General features: G+C 36.4%; 1 protein-coding gene across 3 annotated transcripts; it reads right to left on the bottom strand.

Annotated features, from left to right (window-relative positions):
- Positions 1 to 556: 556 nt before the first annotated feature.
- On the bottom strand, positions 557 to 14,366 carry ARRDC3 (arrestin domain containing 3). Of its 3 annotated transcripts, none has more exons than XR_005032707.2 (8): positions 13,808 to 14,366; positions 9,894 to 9,975; positions 7,874 to 8,021; positions 6,738 to 6,840; positions 6,131 to 6,387; positions 5,635 to 5,797; positions 5,198 to 5,390; positions 557 to 3,283 (listed from the first exon to the last, which is right to left on the bottom strand). XR_005032707.2 is itself a non-coding variant. In XM_036925679.2 (8 exons), the coding sequence occupies exons 1-8, from the start codon at positions 14,085 to 14,087 to the stop codon at positions 3,227 to 3,229; spliced, it is 1,245 nt and encodes a 414-aa protein (XP_036781574.1). In that variant the 5' UTR covers positions 14,088 to 14,348; the 3' UTR covers positions 557 to 3,226. The 3 variants fall into 3 exon arrangements, 2 of the variants coding, with proteins under 2 accessions (XP_036781574.1, XP_036781575.1); XM_036925679.2 differs by having other exon boundaries at positions 5,198 to 5,352; positions 13,808 to 14,348; XM_036925680.2 differs by lacking the exon at positions 7,874 to 8,021 and having other exon boundaries at positions 5,198 to 5,352; positions 13,808 to 13,866.
- Between the last annotated feature and the right edge of the window lie 595 nt (positions 14,367 to 14,961).

The raw sequence follows: 14,961 nt of genomic DNA, 5'->3' as shown, positions 1-14,961 counted from the left end.
ATATTTGTGTCTTTTTAATGTTTTTTGTATACATTTGAGAAATAAGGGAGAATCATACAGTAAGGCAACTTGATAGCTCATCCATAATGTATAAACAATAAAAAAAAGGTAATTTCTAAATGTGAGACCAAAAGTACTTCTAATCTTAAAATGAAGTTCAATGTTCTGACAAAAATACTTAGTTTTAAAACTTAGAATAAGTTGAGTTTTCCTAAGATTGATTAATGTAACTTTTAAATTTATGTGCTCATGAAATACTAGAAACATGGACAAATCGGTGAGGGAATTGGTATGTTAAAGTACCTGGGTAAAAGTTTGGTTCATATAGAACTGAAATTTTTATTTCTAACTTTAAGTTATTTATTAAAAAAAGCATGCATAATAATGAATTAACTAAAACAATAATTTGAAATTAAAATTCTGCTAAGCCTTCAGTAATTTCCTTTAGAGATCTAGAAGTAATTCTTACACAGAATGGCTTAGAGTTTAATCATAGTCTTGTATGTATGATGAGTTACTAATATGACTGAATATTCAAATAAAACAACAATTTTATAAAAAAGAAAAAAAACACTTTATTTTCCACAAGGAAGAGCAATAGGAAAAATTAAATCATTTCCCACATATTGTTTTCTTAAAACAGAGCCTACAAGGACATATTCAGCACCAAATAAAAAAAGGAAAAAAAAAAAAACAGAAATTACAAATAGCCAAAGAATATAATCTATAAAGCAAACATTTAATATTGCACTTTTGTTTTGCTAACATTTTGGATTTTACTTTTCCTAATTGAAAAATCAGGACTCTATCTTGAATACTGGAATACAGCTATGAACCTCACATCTTATATGTCAGGAATTGACCAATATTTAGAAAATATTTAGAAAAGAGTAAAGTTAATGCCTCTAAGAAAAGTAAAGAAATACTTTAATGGGGAAAAACAAAACTTTGACAAAGTTTTATGTATTCAAAATTTTATCACATTTTATTTTGTGACTCCAAGCCAATTATCAGAATATTGGTCATTCTTGCTTCTTGTGTCATTTACAACAGTATGTGATAAGTATTCCAATGCTATGCATATCAACAATTGTTCCCTAGTCAGTTAGACATAAGAGAGAAAAGGGATTTTCAGACAATCCCCCCCAAACAAAAATAAAACCACCAAATGCCCTTTATGCCAAATATTCCATTAGCTTCTTTTGAGGGGGACATTCACAAAATGATTTAACAACAATAAAAAAATATTTCACCCCCATTTCCTTATTATCTAGTATTAGTTTGCTACGGGAGCCCCAACTCTTTAACTGAATCACTTAAAACGCGATTCATTTTTACACTGGGCTTTCTTCACCCTGTCAGCGTTTTTCAAACATGAATTGTCTTCCATGTTTTCTTAAAGGCCACTTATGGAAAAGCCTATTTGTTTTGTATGAAGCTTTAAGACAGTATTTAACCAGGTCAAGCACCAAGCCAGAGTTACTATTATTTTCAGCCACTTTATTAACTGTGGGGTTAAATGGCAGGATAGATGTAACACCCATTTCACATGTATGTTACAACATCAGAGATGTGACTTTTCCCATTAAAAACATCAGAGCTGAATTCCTTCTAAAATAAGACATCAGTACACTTGGTACTTTGTAAAAAGCAGTTTTAAAGTGTTATCATGAATGCTGGTATGAGACAACTGTAAATTATCTTTAATGTAAACTATAATTTACCAATGTATTCACTTTTTTATCTTACCTACATATACTCAGAATGAGTGATTTCTCATGTTTAGCAAAATGTTGATTACGTAATGAGAAAAAATATTTTCATTAAAAACCCCACAAAAATACAAAAGTTATTATATTCCAGCACACATTGTAGTATTTGTAATTTGAAGTTATGTACTTATAGAATCAACTTGGGTTTTCAAGCTCTGTCAAGCTTGAGCAGGATAGGAAATGTATAAATTGAGCTCTCCAATCATAACCTAAACATATATATATATATTCCTGCTCATTAAAATACTCTGCACCAGCAAAAATGATTTCCAACATTAATGTTTGGAGGTAATTAAGTAACTGTATAAAAATAAATGTACTTTTCCCTCTTCTCCAGTGACTGGGAAACTTTCATACTTTGAAAATCATAATAAAAACAACAGTAATTTTTAAGAGCAACAGCCTTAACTCTCTGCTGGTGCCTGCCATACTGCCTTGCTTTACTCCATTCTTAGCTCTGCTAGTTTCTTCTTATGTGTATTGATAAAAAGGGAATGCGGGTGGGCTATCACTTTTGTGTATGTCCCTTTTTCAAATTTCCCTCTCCAAAACGCCAACCAACCAAACAAAAAAATAACAGTGCAACAAAACACAAATAGCATTCCAACAGTTTGGCAAGTGATGCGTTCACCTGAGATTAAGTGATTTTAGGCAGTCAGTAACAAAATGCTGCTTTGCTGTAATAGTAGAAAGGCAACAAATTCTTAAAAGAAATCAAGAAGGTATACAGTCTTGACAGTCTCGTATTAGCTTCCTCCTCTCATCTCTTTTCCCACAGATCTGTTGCGTATCTACTACAGTAGGCTGCAAAACATACAGCAAGAAGGATTGGCTTGAAGGCATTTGATGTTTGTAAATAAATCCACAATAGGATCCAAGCTGAAGAGGTGATACACGGTCAGCCTAGTGGACAATTCTGAGCATGTGCATACGCAGGTGAAGTCCAGGCTATATTAAGTTAGAAAAAAAAATGTCAGTGCGTTTTTTTTTCTTGTTAAAGTTTTTTCAAAGCTTTCTTTTGTTCCTTGTGCTGACCACAGACAAGTTTTAAGAGTATCGAGTCTGGCATAAATGGAAAAAAAAAAAAGCTGTAGTGACATCAAACTGCACAATGTAAGCATTGAGCATGTGCAAATTTTCAAAACAAAAGAAGGAAATAGTCCCTCTTTACCACGTGGTGTCTTGACATGTATGACCATAGGCTAAGAAGACTGCTCTTAGTATGTGCCAGTTTTAAAGGAGAAAAGCTTAGATCTTCAAGCATATTGGAGCAGTCCCAGAATGTTGCTGTAGGCTTCTAAAGCATGATCACTGGTTGTTTCATATATTTGCCATTTTTCTGGGCAAAAGCAATTCCACTTCCTCTGAAAACGTGTCTCCAAGATTCTTCTGTCTTCAGCCGGGAAGAGATACAGTTCGGAAACCACATCAACTTGATTTAACCAAGTGTTCCTTCAACGAGAGGGGCAGGATGGTCTATCATCTGCTGACTGATCAGGATTTGGATCAATCTAGGAAGAAGAGAAAAAATCTAGTTATTTGATAAAGCTTGAATAAAATAATGAAGATTTTGAGTACTAGTTGAGAAATGGAACCAGAAAGTACACAATTTGTTTGGGGAGGAAAGGGTTCTGTTATTAAGTGCCTGATATTCAGTTATTAGATTAATAATATTTAAAATGGTATGTTCAATAGTTCTCTTTTCAAAGTTAATGGTAAAATTTTATCAGACAGTGGAGTTTTTACTCAGTAATTAGTAGTACTTAAGACTCATACATACACAATGGAGAACATTTTCATGGCCATGGTGTCTTGAAAGTATTCCTTTCATTCTTCTACAGAAAGTCAACTCTTCTCTATGCTTTGGGAAGAGTGTAGTTGTGTAAACAGTGTTTCTGGTGCTTATTTGAGGTTGTAACTAAAGGGTGTAAAACCCCAGAGAGGGCCTAGGTATACAGTGTTCAAGAACCCTCAATGCTGAACCCAAAATGTCCCAGAGGTTTCCCACCACTTTTACCCCTGGAGTGACTTTCATACACACATGTGCACATATGTTCATATAAGTGAATGTATTTTAGTAGCTTCTCAGATATAAACAGAATGGGTACAGGAAAGCAAATTGTTGGGTCTAATAAATTACTTTTACTGAAAGAACCTTTGGACAAGACCCACTTACTTGCATTTAAATGTGGGAGAATCCAAAGTTTTGAAACTTTTTAATTCACTTAATAATCTTCAGTTCCTTTTTAAAGGAGGAGGTAGAATTTTATGACAAATTACTTAAAAGTAGATACTTAAGATTGCCATTTTAAAAAAATGCTTGCCGGCCAGCCAGGAAGCCTCAGATCAAATCAGAATGTCAGAATAAAAACGCAGTCTCAAAATTTCTAACAAGATGGAGAATGTTTAACATCTAATGGAACATTTTTGAATTAGGATAGAAAAATTATGTCTAATCAAGAATTCGCAAGAACAGATTCTGAATATCCTATAATCAATGAATAAAGCGGATCTCATATTAACAACATCCAAGGAAAACTGAATCTTCCAGTATAAAAAAGAGCAATTTGTTCAAGAGTGAAATAATCCCTCTTATGTCTTATTTAGGAGTAATATTTCATTGTAGAATAGCTGTCTGAACTATAGGAGCCAGAAGGAAAAAACGGATTCTGACGATGTACAAAATTATCTGGTATTATAGTATTATCCAGGCCAACTTTAGAGCCCCTCTATACACATAAAACATGTACTGTGTGTATACATGCATTCTGAAGTGTCCTAAAATTGCTGTTCTCCCCTCGCCTTCTTGCCTTTGCACATGCTACTCTTCCTGCCTGGACTCAACCACCTCATGAGGACTACTTATTCTTCAATGTACTATTTTACTTCTAAGTTTTTTCTCTCATTGGTCTGTGAGCTTCTCCCAAGTAAGGGCCATATTTAATTCATTTAAGTGCTTAGTTGTCATCAATATGAGATGAATAAAAATAATCCAACAATGTAAGAATGTTGTTTAAGATGTTATTTCAAATTTTATTTCCCCTATCACTGAGTGTTAAAATACGCAAGAATTAAATTGGAAAGGGTGATGACTAAGATAAATTCTAGCTATTTAGTCAATGCTTACAAAATTCCAGTTCTACTGATGATTTGAAATATTATTCCTTTAACTGGCATTTTGCAAGCATGAGGTTAAATCATTATCTTTATTTCCCCAATAATGTAAGTGAAGGGTCTACTTCTGGGTCATATTTAGTAAATATTGATGATAACTGTAATCTAATTTTTAATGTGTTATATCTGAATCTTTGTTATTTGCTTTTCTATTATCATGTTAATCAAACCCAACTGTATTTTTTAAAAAGTCTGCAATGCTCTTTCCCAAGAAAGCCAGCCCATTTCACAGTTGAGGAATTGGAGCTTACCTCTGAATAAAGAGGAGGAGGCAAGAACCGAAACTCCTGGATATACGCAAACAGTGGTCCTTGAAGTGCTCTCTCAAAGTCATCACAAGCACTCACTGGTGCAAGATTGTTCCGCCTTTGTTCCTCTGTTACCACTTCTGCATAGCTGGGTGGTGCTAAAGGAAAAAGATACACGCAATTCGAACAGCACGTTCTTATGCATGTCAAAATACACAGAATAGTAGGTATTAAAAAGGAATGTCAAGGTAAAATAATAATTATTCGTTTTATGATCAAAACTAGGGGGATATACATTTTAAATCTAACATTATGGACATACATATTCTCTTTGGGTATAGACAATAGACAATGCTTATCTAATCAAATTATCAGAAGCAAAATTATGTTACTGAAAATAATCACAAATGATTTAGCTTAGGTATACATTATCAAATTACCTTCAGGTCTTTCAGGTAGGGATAAACCAAGCCAGTTCATGTTCATGCTACACTGACTGCTTACACTTGAGGTTCTGCTACCAAATGGATGTAGAGGAATGGTACCGATGACAAGTGGCAAATTAAGAAATAAATCCATAGCTCCAGGAATATCCACATATACCTAAATGTTGAAAGGAGAACTTAGGTTTAGAATGCCAAGTATTATTTCCTTCTTAAAAATTGGTAACCCAATTTTAACATTATTTGAGGCCCTTATTTACTTCATTTTTTACTTATATGCATATGATATTCAAGAAGTTTCTCCATTATGTACCACACTGTGTTAGGTACATTTACATCATCATTTAAGGTACAATTAATAATTTAACTTAAACTACATAAAGATTTATAAGTATTTGCGTAGATCATACATGGAATATAAAAATCAAATCCTGGGTAATTATATCCTCATGACATTGACTTAAAACCCAACAAAACTTAAATCTACACATACCATTAATGAATATTCCACACGGATTATACTACAGTCCAGGATAGAGGGAGAAACTGGTGGAATTTTCAGCAACTTGCCATTCCATGTATCTGTCTTCCCAGATGATAAGGACTCCCCGCGCAAGTTAGCCACAAGCTGTTTTACTTCCTTCATTTTCCCTTTGGCATAAAAGGCCTGTGTTTGGTAAATGGCTGCCTTTGGCACCACCATTCGGGAAGAGCAGTTCTCAATCTCAGCAAATATCTGAATTGATTCACCTAAAGGGAAAAAAATACGTATCTACAATTAAAAAACAAACAAAACCCAAACTGAAACCAAATATAAATTTTTAGGCTAACATTCAAAAGTTTAAAGAACTATGTGGATGAAAAGCTGTCCTAAGAACGACATGTAACTTGAAGCTGTAAAATGAACTACTCATTTACAATAGCTACTTAAAAAAGGAGACTATATTCCAACTTAGAAAAGGAAACTGGATGTACAATTTATGTTAAACTTTATCACAGAATACTGTACCATGCTTGCATTTAGTAGAAATACTATAACATTATACACAAAAGCTAAGTGAAGAAAGACAATTTTTTGTGGGACTACACCTCATACATACCTGGGGTATAGCCCTTCCTTTCAATTTTGGCACTTAAGGATATTGGGCCTGAGGTACAGAACCAGCAACAGAGAGTCTTTTCTTTTGTGCCTGCTTGGGGTGACTGTAAGAAATAAAGTTAGAGAAAAACATCAATGTATGTTGGGATAGTAATTCAATGTTTTAAAATACAATCCTAAATTCTTGGAGAATTTAAAATGAAAGGCAGGGTTGCTTTTTTTCCCTTCTGTATTCAAATACACATTTGAAAAAAAACTAAACCAATAACTTCTGAATTATACTATTATTTTGTCTTTATGTAAGTTTATTCAATTGAAGAAAAAAGGGTACAGGGCTTAATGCCATATTCCACAAACACAGTTTTAGCCCACACATTTACATATATACTAATTAAAAACCAACCAACCAAACAAAAAAAAAAAAAACCCTTTCCACATTTCATTTAATTGCCTTAAAAAAAAGGCAGCTTGGAAAGCAACTTGGTTATAATCCCAAATGTTAACATCTTTTTTAGAGAATGCAAAAATAAATGTTTGTAAAAAAAAAACAAAAGAGGAAGGCTTTTTAAAATGAATTTGTATTTGCTTAAAGATGTTATCATTTTGGTTAAAACCAAATAAAGTCAAATTTGAGTCTTGTGAAAAATGCAATTAAAAATATTTCTTTTAAAATGGAATTAAGTTTTTTTTATGAAAATGATTATCTCCCCATCATTTGACAACTATCCCTACATTGGAATAATACAATGCAGTATAAACTTTAGATTATGATACTTTCAAGGTAAGTGATATTATCTTATAATAATAATAATTTATATTACTGTTCCTCTGCTACTAAATTTATCCAGGGAACAGACCTATTTTTTTTTGTTATTGCTGTTACCTTCTGAGTAAGAGATTTCATACCATATACTAGTTCTTACTATTAAAATTTACTTAGTTATTACATTATCAGAAAATATGAGCACATTCTTCACTAAATTGTGTGCTCTTGACCATACTTTTTAAAAAAACGTATCTGTGGAGTTTTAAAACAAAACCACTATTTAAAAATTACAAAGACTGCATAGTTTAGGTAGTTATTCTTTAGTATTTATATGCCAAAAACAAGGAGTGAAGCATTATGTCAATCCTTACCAGTAACGAAGGAGTGTTGATATCTATATGCTCAAAGACTGTAAATTCCTTCTTTAATTTTACTGGCAGAAGCCAAGGCCTGTGCAGTTCGGCTTTCACCCAATAGCGCACACTGCCATGTCGGCCTTCGAATGAGGTAGCAAGTGGTCTGTGCAGAATATAAAGGGCAATATATTACTCTTATACCTCTTTCTAATAATTATGCAAAAGGTCAGCAGAGAACTACTACACTGTACTGTTTATCCATTTTACCATCAATATGTCAATATGCAATTTTTAAAGATTTCCAAAGGGATAAGTCATTGGGGAAAAAAAACTTCTGTTTCGGAAAAGTAAATAAATATTATAGAAATTTTGCTGTAAGAAGCCAGAAGAATACAATTTCTTTAAACGAAGAGGCTACTTTTAATGCTGGTGGCAAAATTATTAAAGTTTGGAGATGAACAATTCTCGGAAAGGTCAAGAATTTAATTTAAAAGTAAGTTAAGAATGGTTTAACTAATTGTATTGAGAAATTCTAGACACTGGTTAAACATTCAGACCGAATTCCTTGTAGTCTCCACTTTTCATTAGCTAGGAATTATTATCTCTTTTTATAGCAACAAATTAAGAAGGTCTAGAAAAGGCCTAGAATAATTATCATTTCAAAAATTTCACATTTCATAAAGTGCACTAAAACTCTAAACTGCTTTATTACATTTCCCAGTTTACTCATGTTCTAACTCTTTGGCACTGCACTGTTTTCTAACATTATTCTATAGGCTTAAAAGAAAAATATACCTATGGTATATCAAGACAATCAGAACTGTGTTTTCAGTTCTCCCACATTTTATTACTTGTGGAAGGTTTTATTTTAGTGAGTTTAATATTTTTATGATTTCATTAGAAAAATGCCTGATGTTTAAATTATTTACAAGGTAGAGTACTAGCTTAGATTAGAGTGTTTTTACAATATTTTGGTATGTTAGACTCCTGCATTAACTTCTGTAGCACAGTGAAATAAAATATGGTATTTATGCTACTATTCTAGATTTTATTTTAAATAATTTTGATTTACACATAGACTTTTTTAAAAAGCCTACTAAATTACTTCCATCCTTAATATTTAGGCCTAATATTACCCTAATTGTATTCACAGACATAGAATACTTCTCTCAGAAAGCAGATTATATTCAGAATGTTCTTAATATGGTCAACAGAATACTCTGAAAAATATCACTTATGAACTCTATTTGCCTAACAACTCAAGCACTAGAATTAACAAAAATAAAGAATTATGTACATTTGGCACTTGATAAATTCTTATTAATGCAAAAAATAATCTTTACAAGTGCCACTTTGCAAGTTTTAATGTTAAGGGCATTTAACAACGCTTCATTTGTAGAGCTCGTCTATCTGTTATTAAAGAACATATAACCTTCCTCTTTCCTTTCATACTAGATTCCAAGCCTTACTGAAGGTATCTTTAATGGACATTTCCTTTGAAGTCCAGGTCATAGTATCTGTGTGACCTCAAGAGCTCTTTGCATTGAAGCTATTGAATTCATATAAGAACACCACTTCTGGAGTTAGGATAGTCCTAATTATTTTTACCTTCTTAGCTTACTGTTATTGGCTAGTTTTAGCAGAAAAGATAGAACCCTGGATTTTTATGAATTTCTGAATAAGAGATGGTATGTTCTATGTTTCGTGCTAATGCTGACTGATGATGATAAGCCAAGTATTTATAAAGTGCTTATTATTTATTTGGCTAGCATCTTCCAATTCACTTACCTGAAATGAAGTACTATTTAAGTTTTAAAAACCTCATAAATCTTGAGACACAATTCTAAGAATTGAGCTGTGCTTTCCATAATTTTGCCACACTAGATTAAAAAATAGCTTCTTTTTTTAGTTTATTGTTTTCTTCCAGCACGTTTCAGTAATGAAAAGGGTTTTTTTTAGCTAAAAATATTTAAATTTATAATTATTTTGAAAGAATGGATATTTATGAAAAATGTTTCTTACTTCAGATACTTACGTCTGTGGAAGCTCAAAGCTGAATGCATATTCATGCCTTCCTGAATGAATAGTGTTGAAGCCTTCTTCAGAATTATCATCATCTAAAACGGAAAAAGAAAACAAAAAATCCTGTCATTAAAACTTCACACACTTTTCATGGTATCATAACTTTAAAAATACTTAAAGCCACATGCTCTAGAGTCTGAAAGATCCTGAGCTCCAATCCCAACTTCATCACTCCCTCTGGGTAAAATAAAAATCCCGAGTCTTCAATTGCCTTATCTGTCATATAGAGATAATTAATAGTTCTACCTCCACAGGCAGTTTTTTCATCAAAAAAAGACTCAGATCTCAACAAATTTCATTTAAGATGTTATCTATTGTCTCCAATAATTTGCTTAAATTTATATTAAAACTGTATGTAAAATGAAAACTGTTCATGTAAACCCTTTAAAATGTCAGTTTTGATACAGAAGATGTGAATGTTACAATTCTAAAGCCATTAGAAAATGTCACATCAGATGCTGGAGTTTAAAAAAAACCAGTAACTTTAATTTCTATTTCACAAAGTAAAAACTATTTATTGAATCTAAAATGATGACAACGCCCTCAGTCTAACCCTAGCAACAGCTAAAGATTTGCATATATAAAGAATATACCTTTTATTTAAATGGTGCCTGCCAGTTACTGGGAACCACCACCGTCCCACACCTTGAAAAACGAGGTCTAGTTTGGTCGTTTCCAATTGTCAGCAAAAATGAATGACCTTTCATTTCATGACCAATTTATTTTGGCCAAACAGGTTATTTTTTAAATGCCTCCAACACAAGTATATTAGCAATAAATGTGGGAGGGAATTCTAGATTTTTTTTAGCGTTTTGACTAGATGATGTAATTACAGCGTCGTATCTATATAGATTTTTGATGTAGCAGTTTGTATTAACCACCAAAAAACTATTATTAACTTTCCCCTACCAAAAGTGGTAAATATACCCAAAAAACGTGACACTTCCCTTCCATCATAAGGGAAGACAGGGGAAAAAAAAGTGCCTATACGTGGGTACTTTATTCTAAAAACCCGGAGGATTCGCTTATATCTCACTACTCTTCGCCTCTCCTGTGCAAATCCCCTGGAGGGCTTCAGCACCGAAAACTAACGGGTGAGTTGGGGGCCATTTAAATTCGCTCCCCTCGAAGCGCACGAAAGTTTGCTCCCCTCTCCTTTTATTCCCTTCTCGCTTTTTGTGCCAGCTCAGCAGTCTCATTGAGGAGAGCAGCGGCGGCGGCCGCGCCGTGGTAAACAAGTGCCGGGCTGTCAATCAAGAACTAGACCGGAGCAGGAGAGGACCGGCCTAAACCGGCGCGAGCAGATCCCAGCCGGCCCGCCCGCGCGCCGCCGCCGTCGCCGCCCGCGCACCCCGCTATACATACGGCATACGTTGCGCGGCGCTCGCGCTCGCGCTCGCACACCCTAGACTGCTGGACGAGGGGCGGGACCATCGCGTCGCAGCGCTTCCGCTTTACACGCCCCAGCCGGTGACCGGTTCGATCTGGCTCGGGCCACCCTGACACCTTTACAGTTGCGGCAGGAGAAAGTGGGGCGGCGAAGCGGGTAGGGGGACTAGGGGAGGGAAGGCCCAGTCAACAATGGAGTTGGAGCGGGGAATACTCGCCGCGGCCCCCGCCCATCTCCCGATGTTAGTGTCACTTTTCCTCCCCCCTACCAGCCAGCCTTTGCTGTCTCTCCCCTCAGGTCAAATCAGGTAGCAGCACAGGTAAGGAAACACGCTTTGCTTCAGCCAACGTAAAAAGAGCGTTTACAAAAGCCACCTGGTATCGTCCACCCGGAAAAGAAAATAGGGTCCTAATACTGTCGCCTTCCCCCACGTTCCTTCATTAAAGGGTTGTCAGCAAAAGTTGCGCCCAGGACCATCAGGCACCTGTAAAGCCAGCAAGAGATTTTCCCTTTTACTCTGTTAAACCCCAAGTCGTTTCTTAGGGAAGCCAAGTGCAACCCAGTGAGGGGCGACATGCTGTGTGACACAAGTCCCGGGAGCGTTCAGCAGCCCGGGAAGGGACGCTAGTAGGGGCGGGGGCGCAGCTCTGGAGGGACCTTTACCGGCGCACGCCGGTTCCAAGCCTCGCCCCAGCCGGCGCGAGCCTTCTCTCCCCACCCGCACGCACCCAATCCAATCAGAGCCTGGCATCGCCTTAGCAACAGGCTAACAAACCCGGCTCCGCCTATCGCCAACCGCACGGGGCGGGGTCTCAGGCACCAGGCTAGTTTGAGAGATCCCAGTTTTAAGTCATTGAAACTATTCCAGGCTACGGGCTCGTCCACGCTTTGCAGGGGTTCAGGGGTATCTCATGGGGGTGCGGGGCATATAGTTTTTTTTTTTTTTACCGTGAAATCATGGAGCAACTAATGAATTTGTGTCTGTCCACGTAAGTCATCAGTATACTTTTACCCCATTGCAAACCTCAACTACTTAAAAACCTTTGTTTCTTCTCACTCATTTTATGAAACACTACAATGTCCAGAAAGGTTAAAACAAACTTATGCGTCTGCTTTTCAACAAATAGCAGGACTGTCATTAGACATTTATGTTTTTTATCAGTTACTGCTTGGAGAGATTAACTGGAAGTTATTTCAGTAAGCAAACTACCTACGTATAACTGAAAACCCAACTAAAGAATTGGGTTCGTCTTAATATTTAAAAAAATGCATTGATGCTGTAACTCAAAGCATCCGTCATTTCTACGCTTGCCTTAGTTACTAGCACTTCCTCATGGATGTATATTTTTAATACAGAAAAGAAGGTAAAAATGCTTTATACTTGGAAAAATCGTCAACATTTGAACTACACATTGTATTATAAAGGAGAAGCACAAAATTATATAACCAGTTTTAACATTATATTCTTCTTGGGCTAGGAATTAAGTCATCGCCACCACCTGACGCGTGTAACCAATCTGCTGAAAGCAGAACAAGCGCCCCTCCTCACCACCCCCCAGAACTGGTCCGAAACAGGATTGAACCGCTTCTAACAAAGGGTGGAAACTTAGAAAAACAAGCTTAGAGTCTCCTATATTTTCACAATGTAACACATTAAACAATAGGTAGGAAATCTCAGGACCCCTTCTCCCTTTGACAACGCTTTATCTCCCTTTCCTAACCAAAAATCAAGTCCAATGTGCTGAATACTTTTCAATTCCATTTGACTGGCATGGGTTTCATTGAATGCACGTCCCAAAGTTAGGCATGATGCTCGGAAAAGAAAATTACCCGAAATGGCTTCTAGTACTGATTTGAAACCTATCATAATGATAGATACTGTTCTTTAAAAGACTGGATGTTTGTGTAAATTTCTAAAGGGACTGGAGAGAACAGGGAAAAAAACACGTGGGGTGTTGATACCATATGTCAAAATAAGCCACAGAAACCCTTTATCAAAAAACAATGCTCAATTTTCTGGTCCTGTGCATGTATTAAAAATGAAATACACCTATTAACCCACTTAAAAATGTCATTTCATTTCTTCATTGAACCTTAGTTTTTAAAATAAGGCTGCAGAATACAAGGAAAAAATCTAATGGACCGCAGCTTTTAACATTTCATTTGAGGACAAATTAGTAAAATTACTAGTTCGAATTTAAAGTAAGGTGCAAATGGGTTGCAAGTGCGTATAGCATACACCAACCCTGGTATAGATAGAGGTAGTTGAGTAAGTGCAGTTTGCAGTCTCTTTGCAGATGCCTGCATGTATACGGCTTAACACACGATGAATGTCAAGGAGAACCCAAATCTTCCAACTTTGCTAATCTTTATCAAACTGCTGTATTATGCTAGGAGAATTACATTAATTCAGAAAAATTGAAAAGGTACTTTCCCATAGAAAAAGAGTCTAATGATTTCTGAATATAAAAACTTACCTCTTTCGTGTCCAATTAAGATGTCTTTATGGTTGAAATATTCTACTTCTTCAGTGTAATTCTGGGTATAGGCGGTATTGGAGCCGGCGTTTCTAGATTCGGTCCAGCGTACTTTTGCATGTCCTCTTGCATGAATTTTAAGAGATTTTACTCTGATTTCCCCAGTAACTTCTAAATTCACCCTTCCTGAGACTGTATCCCCACTAGAATACACAGGGACATTGCTGTCATTAAGACAGTCAAAGCTTATCGTCAAACTCTTCACCTTTCCCAGCACCATGTTTATAACAAAATCTATAAAAATATAATGTAAGACAAAAAAGTCAAGATCACATATAAATGTGATCTTCACCTAACACTGATCGATGTCTTTGCCGTGCAGAAAGCTTGCAGGCAGATCAGTGATTCTTTACAAGTAGTTCATTGAGATTTCTTAAAAAGTCAGGGCAGCGGAGAGGCTGCTGCTCCGCGCTCCCGCTAGTCTCAGTGGTCTCCTTACAAAGACGGGCGGCTGGAGGCTGCCAGCTCACTTTAAGAGCAGCTTTGTGAAAAACAACCCCGGTGCGCATGCGCACGCCGCGGCTGCTGTCCGCCCTCCCTGCGCGCCCCCTCTCGCGCCGGGCTCGCTCCCTCGCTCGCTCGCTCGCTCGCTGGTACAGTAGGTGTACAGCTAGGGGAGGAAGACACTGGAGCTGCTGGGAGGCCGAACTGACTTCTCTTCATTGTGCGCTCCTATTGGTAGGCAGGCTACCGTAAACTCTCGACGTGGGATCTGGAACCCCTTACCGCGCACACTCTAATAGAAAGATAACGGCCTAGGGGGCTCTTGGGGACGAGGACTGGGTGTCAAGTCCTTTGCAAAGCCAATTAAGGATAAATTGTCGAGTGACAGGCCCGAAGAGTACGGTACCGGCACTTAAGGCTTTTGCCCACTGCCTGGATGTGAGGAGGAAAAAGTGATGTGTGAAGAGAGATGGGGGAGGGGAGGAACCGGTTGGGCAAGCAGCTGGTTGCTGAGCATAATCTAACGAATTTCAAAAGAAAACGTAATAAAAGCCAGACAAGAAATAGTGTTCATAGACAAGAGCATACTTGGCTTGGAGATTTTAGAAAGCCATTGCTTTGTAGGCAGAGTGGAAATGAACTCAGTCGAG

Source organism: Manis pentadactyla, chromosome 2, assembly GCF_030020395.1.
Source record: "Manis pentadactyla isolate mManPen7 chromosome 2, mManPen7.hap1, whole genome shotgun sequence".
NCBI classification, from domain to species: domain Eukaryota; kingdom Metazoa; phylum Chordata; class Mammalia; order Pholidota; family Manidae; genus Manis; species Manis pentadactyla.
Note: the sequence above shows the minus strand (reverse complement) of the source record. Positions and strands in the feature narration are given on the sequence as shown.

What these genes read in the sequence shown, in the direction of transcription:
- ARRDC3 (XM_036925679.2), bottom strand. Translation starts at nt 14,087, where the DNA reads ATGGTGCTGGGAAAGGTGAAGAGTTTGACGATAAGCTTTGACTGTCTT. An exon ending in CCTACCTGAAAGACCTGAAG is followed by an intron (nt 5,353 to 5,634) that starts GTAATTTGATAA and finishes TTTTTCCTTTAG; the next exon opens with CACCACCCAGCTATGCAGAA. An exon ending in CTCCTCCTCTTTATTCAGAG is followed by an intron (nt 3,284 to 5,197) that starts GTAAGCTCCAAT and finishes TCTTCTTCCTAG; the next exon opens with ATTGATCCAAATCCTGATCA.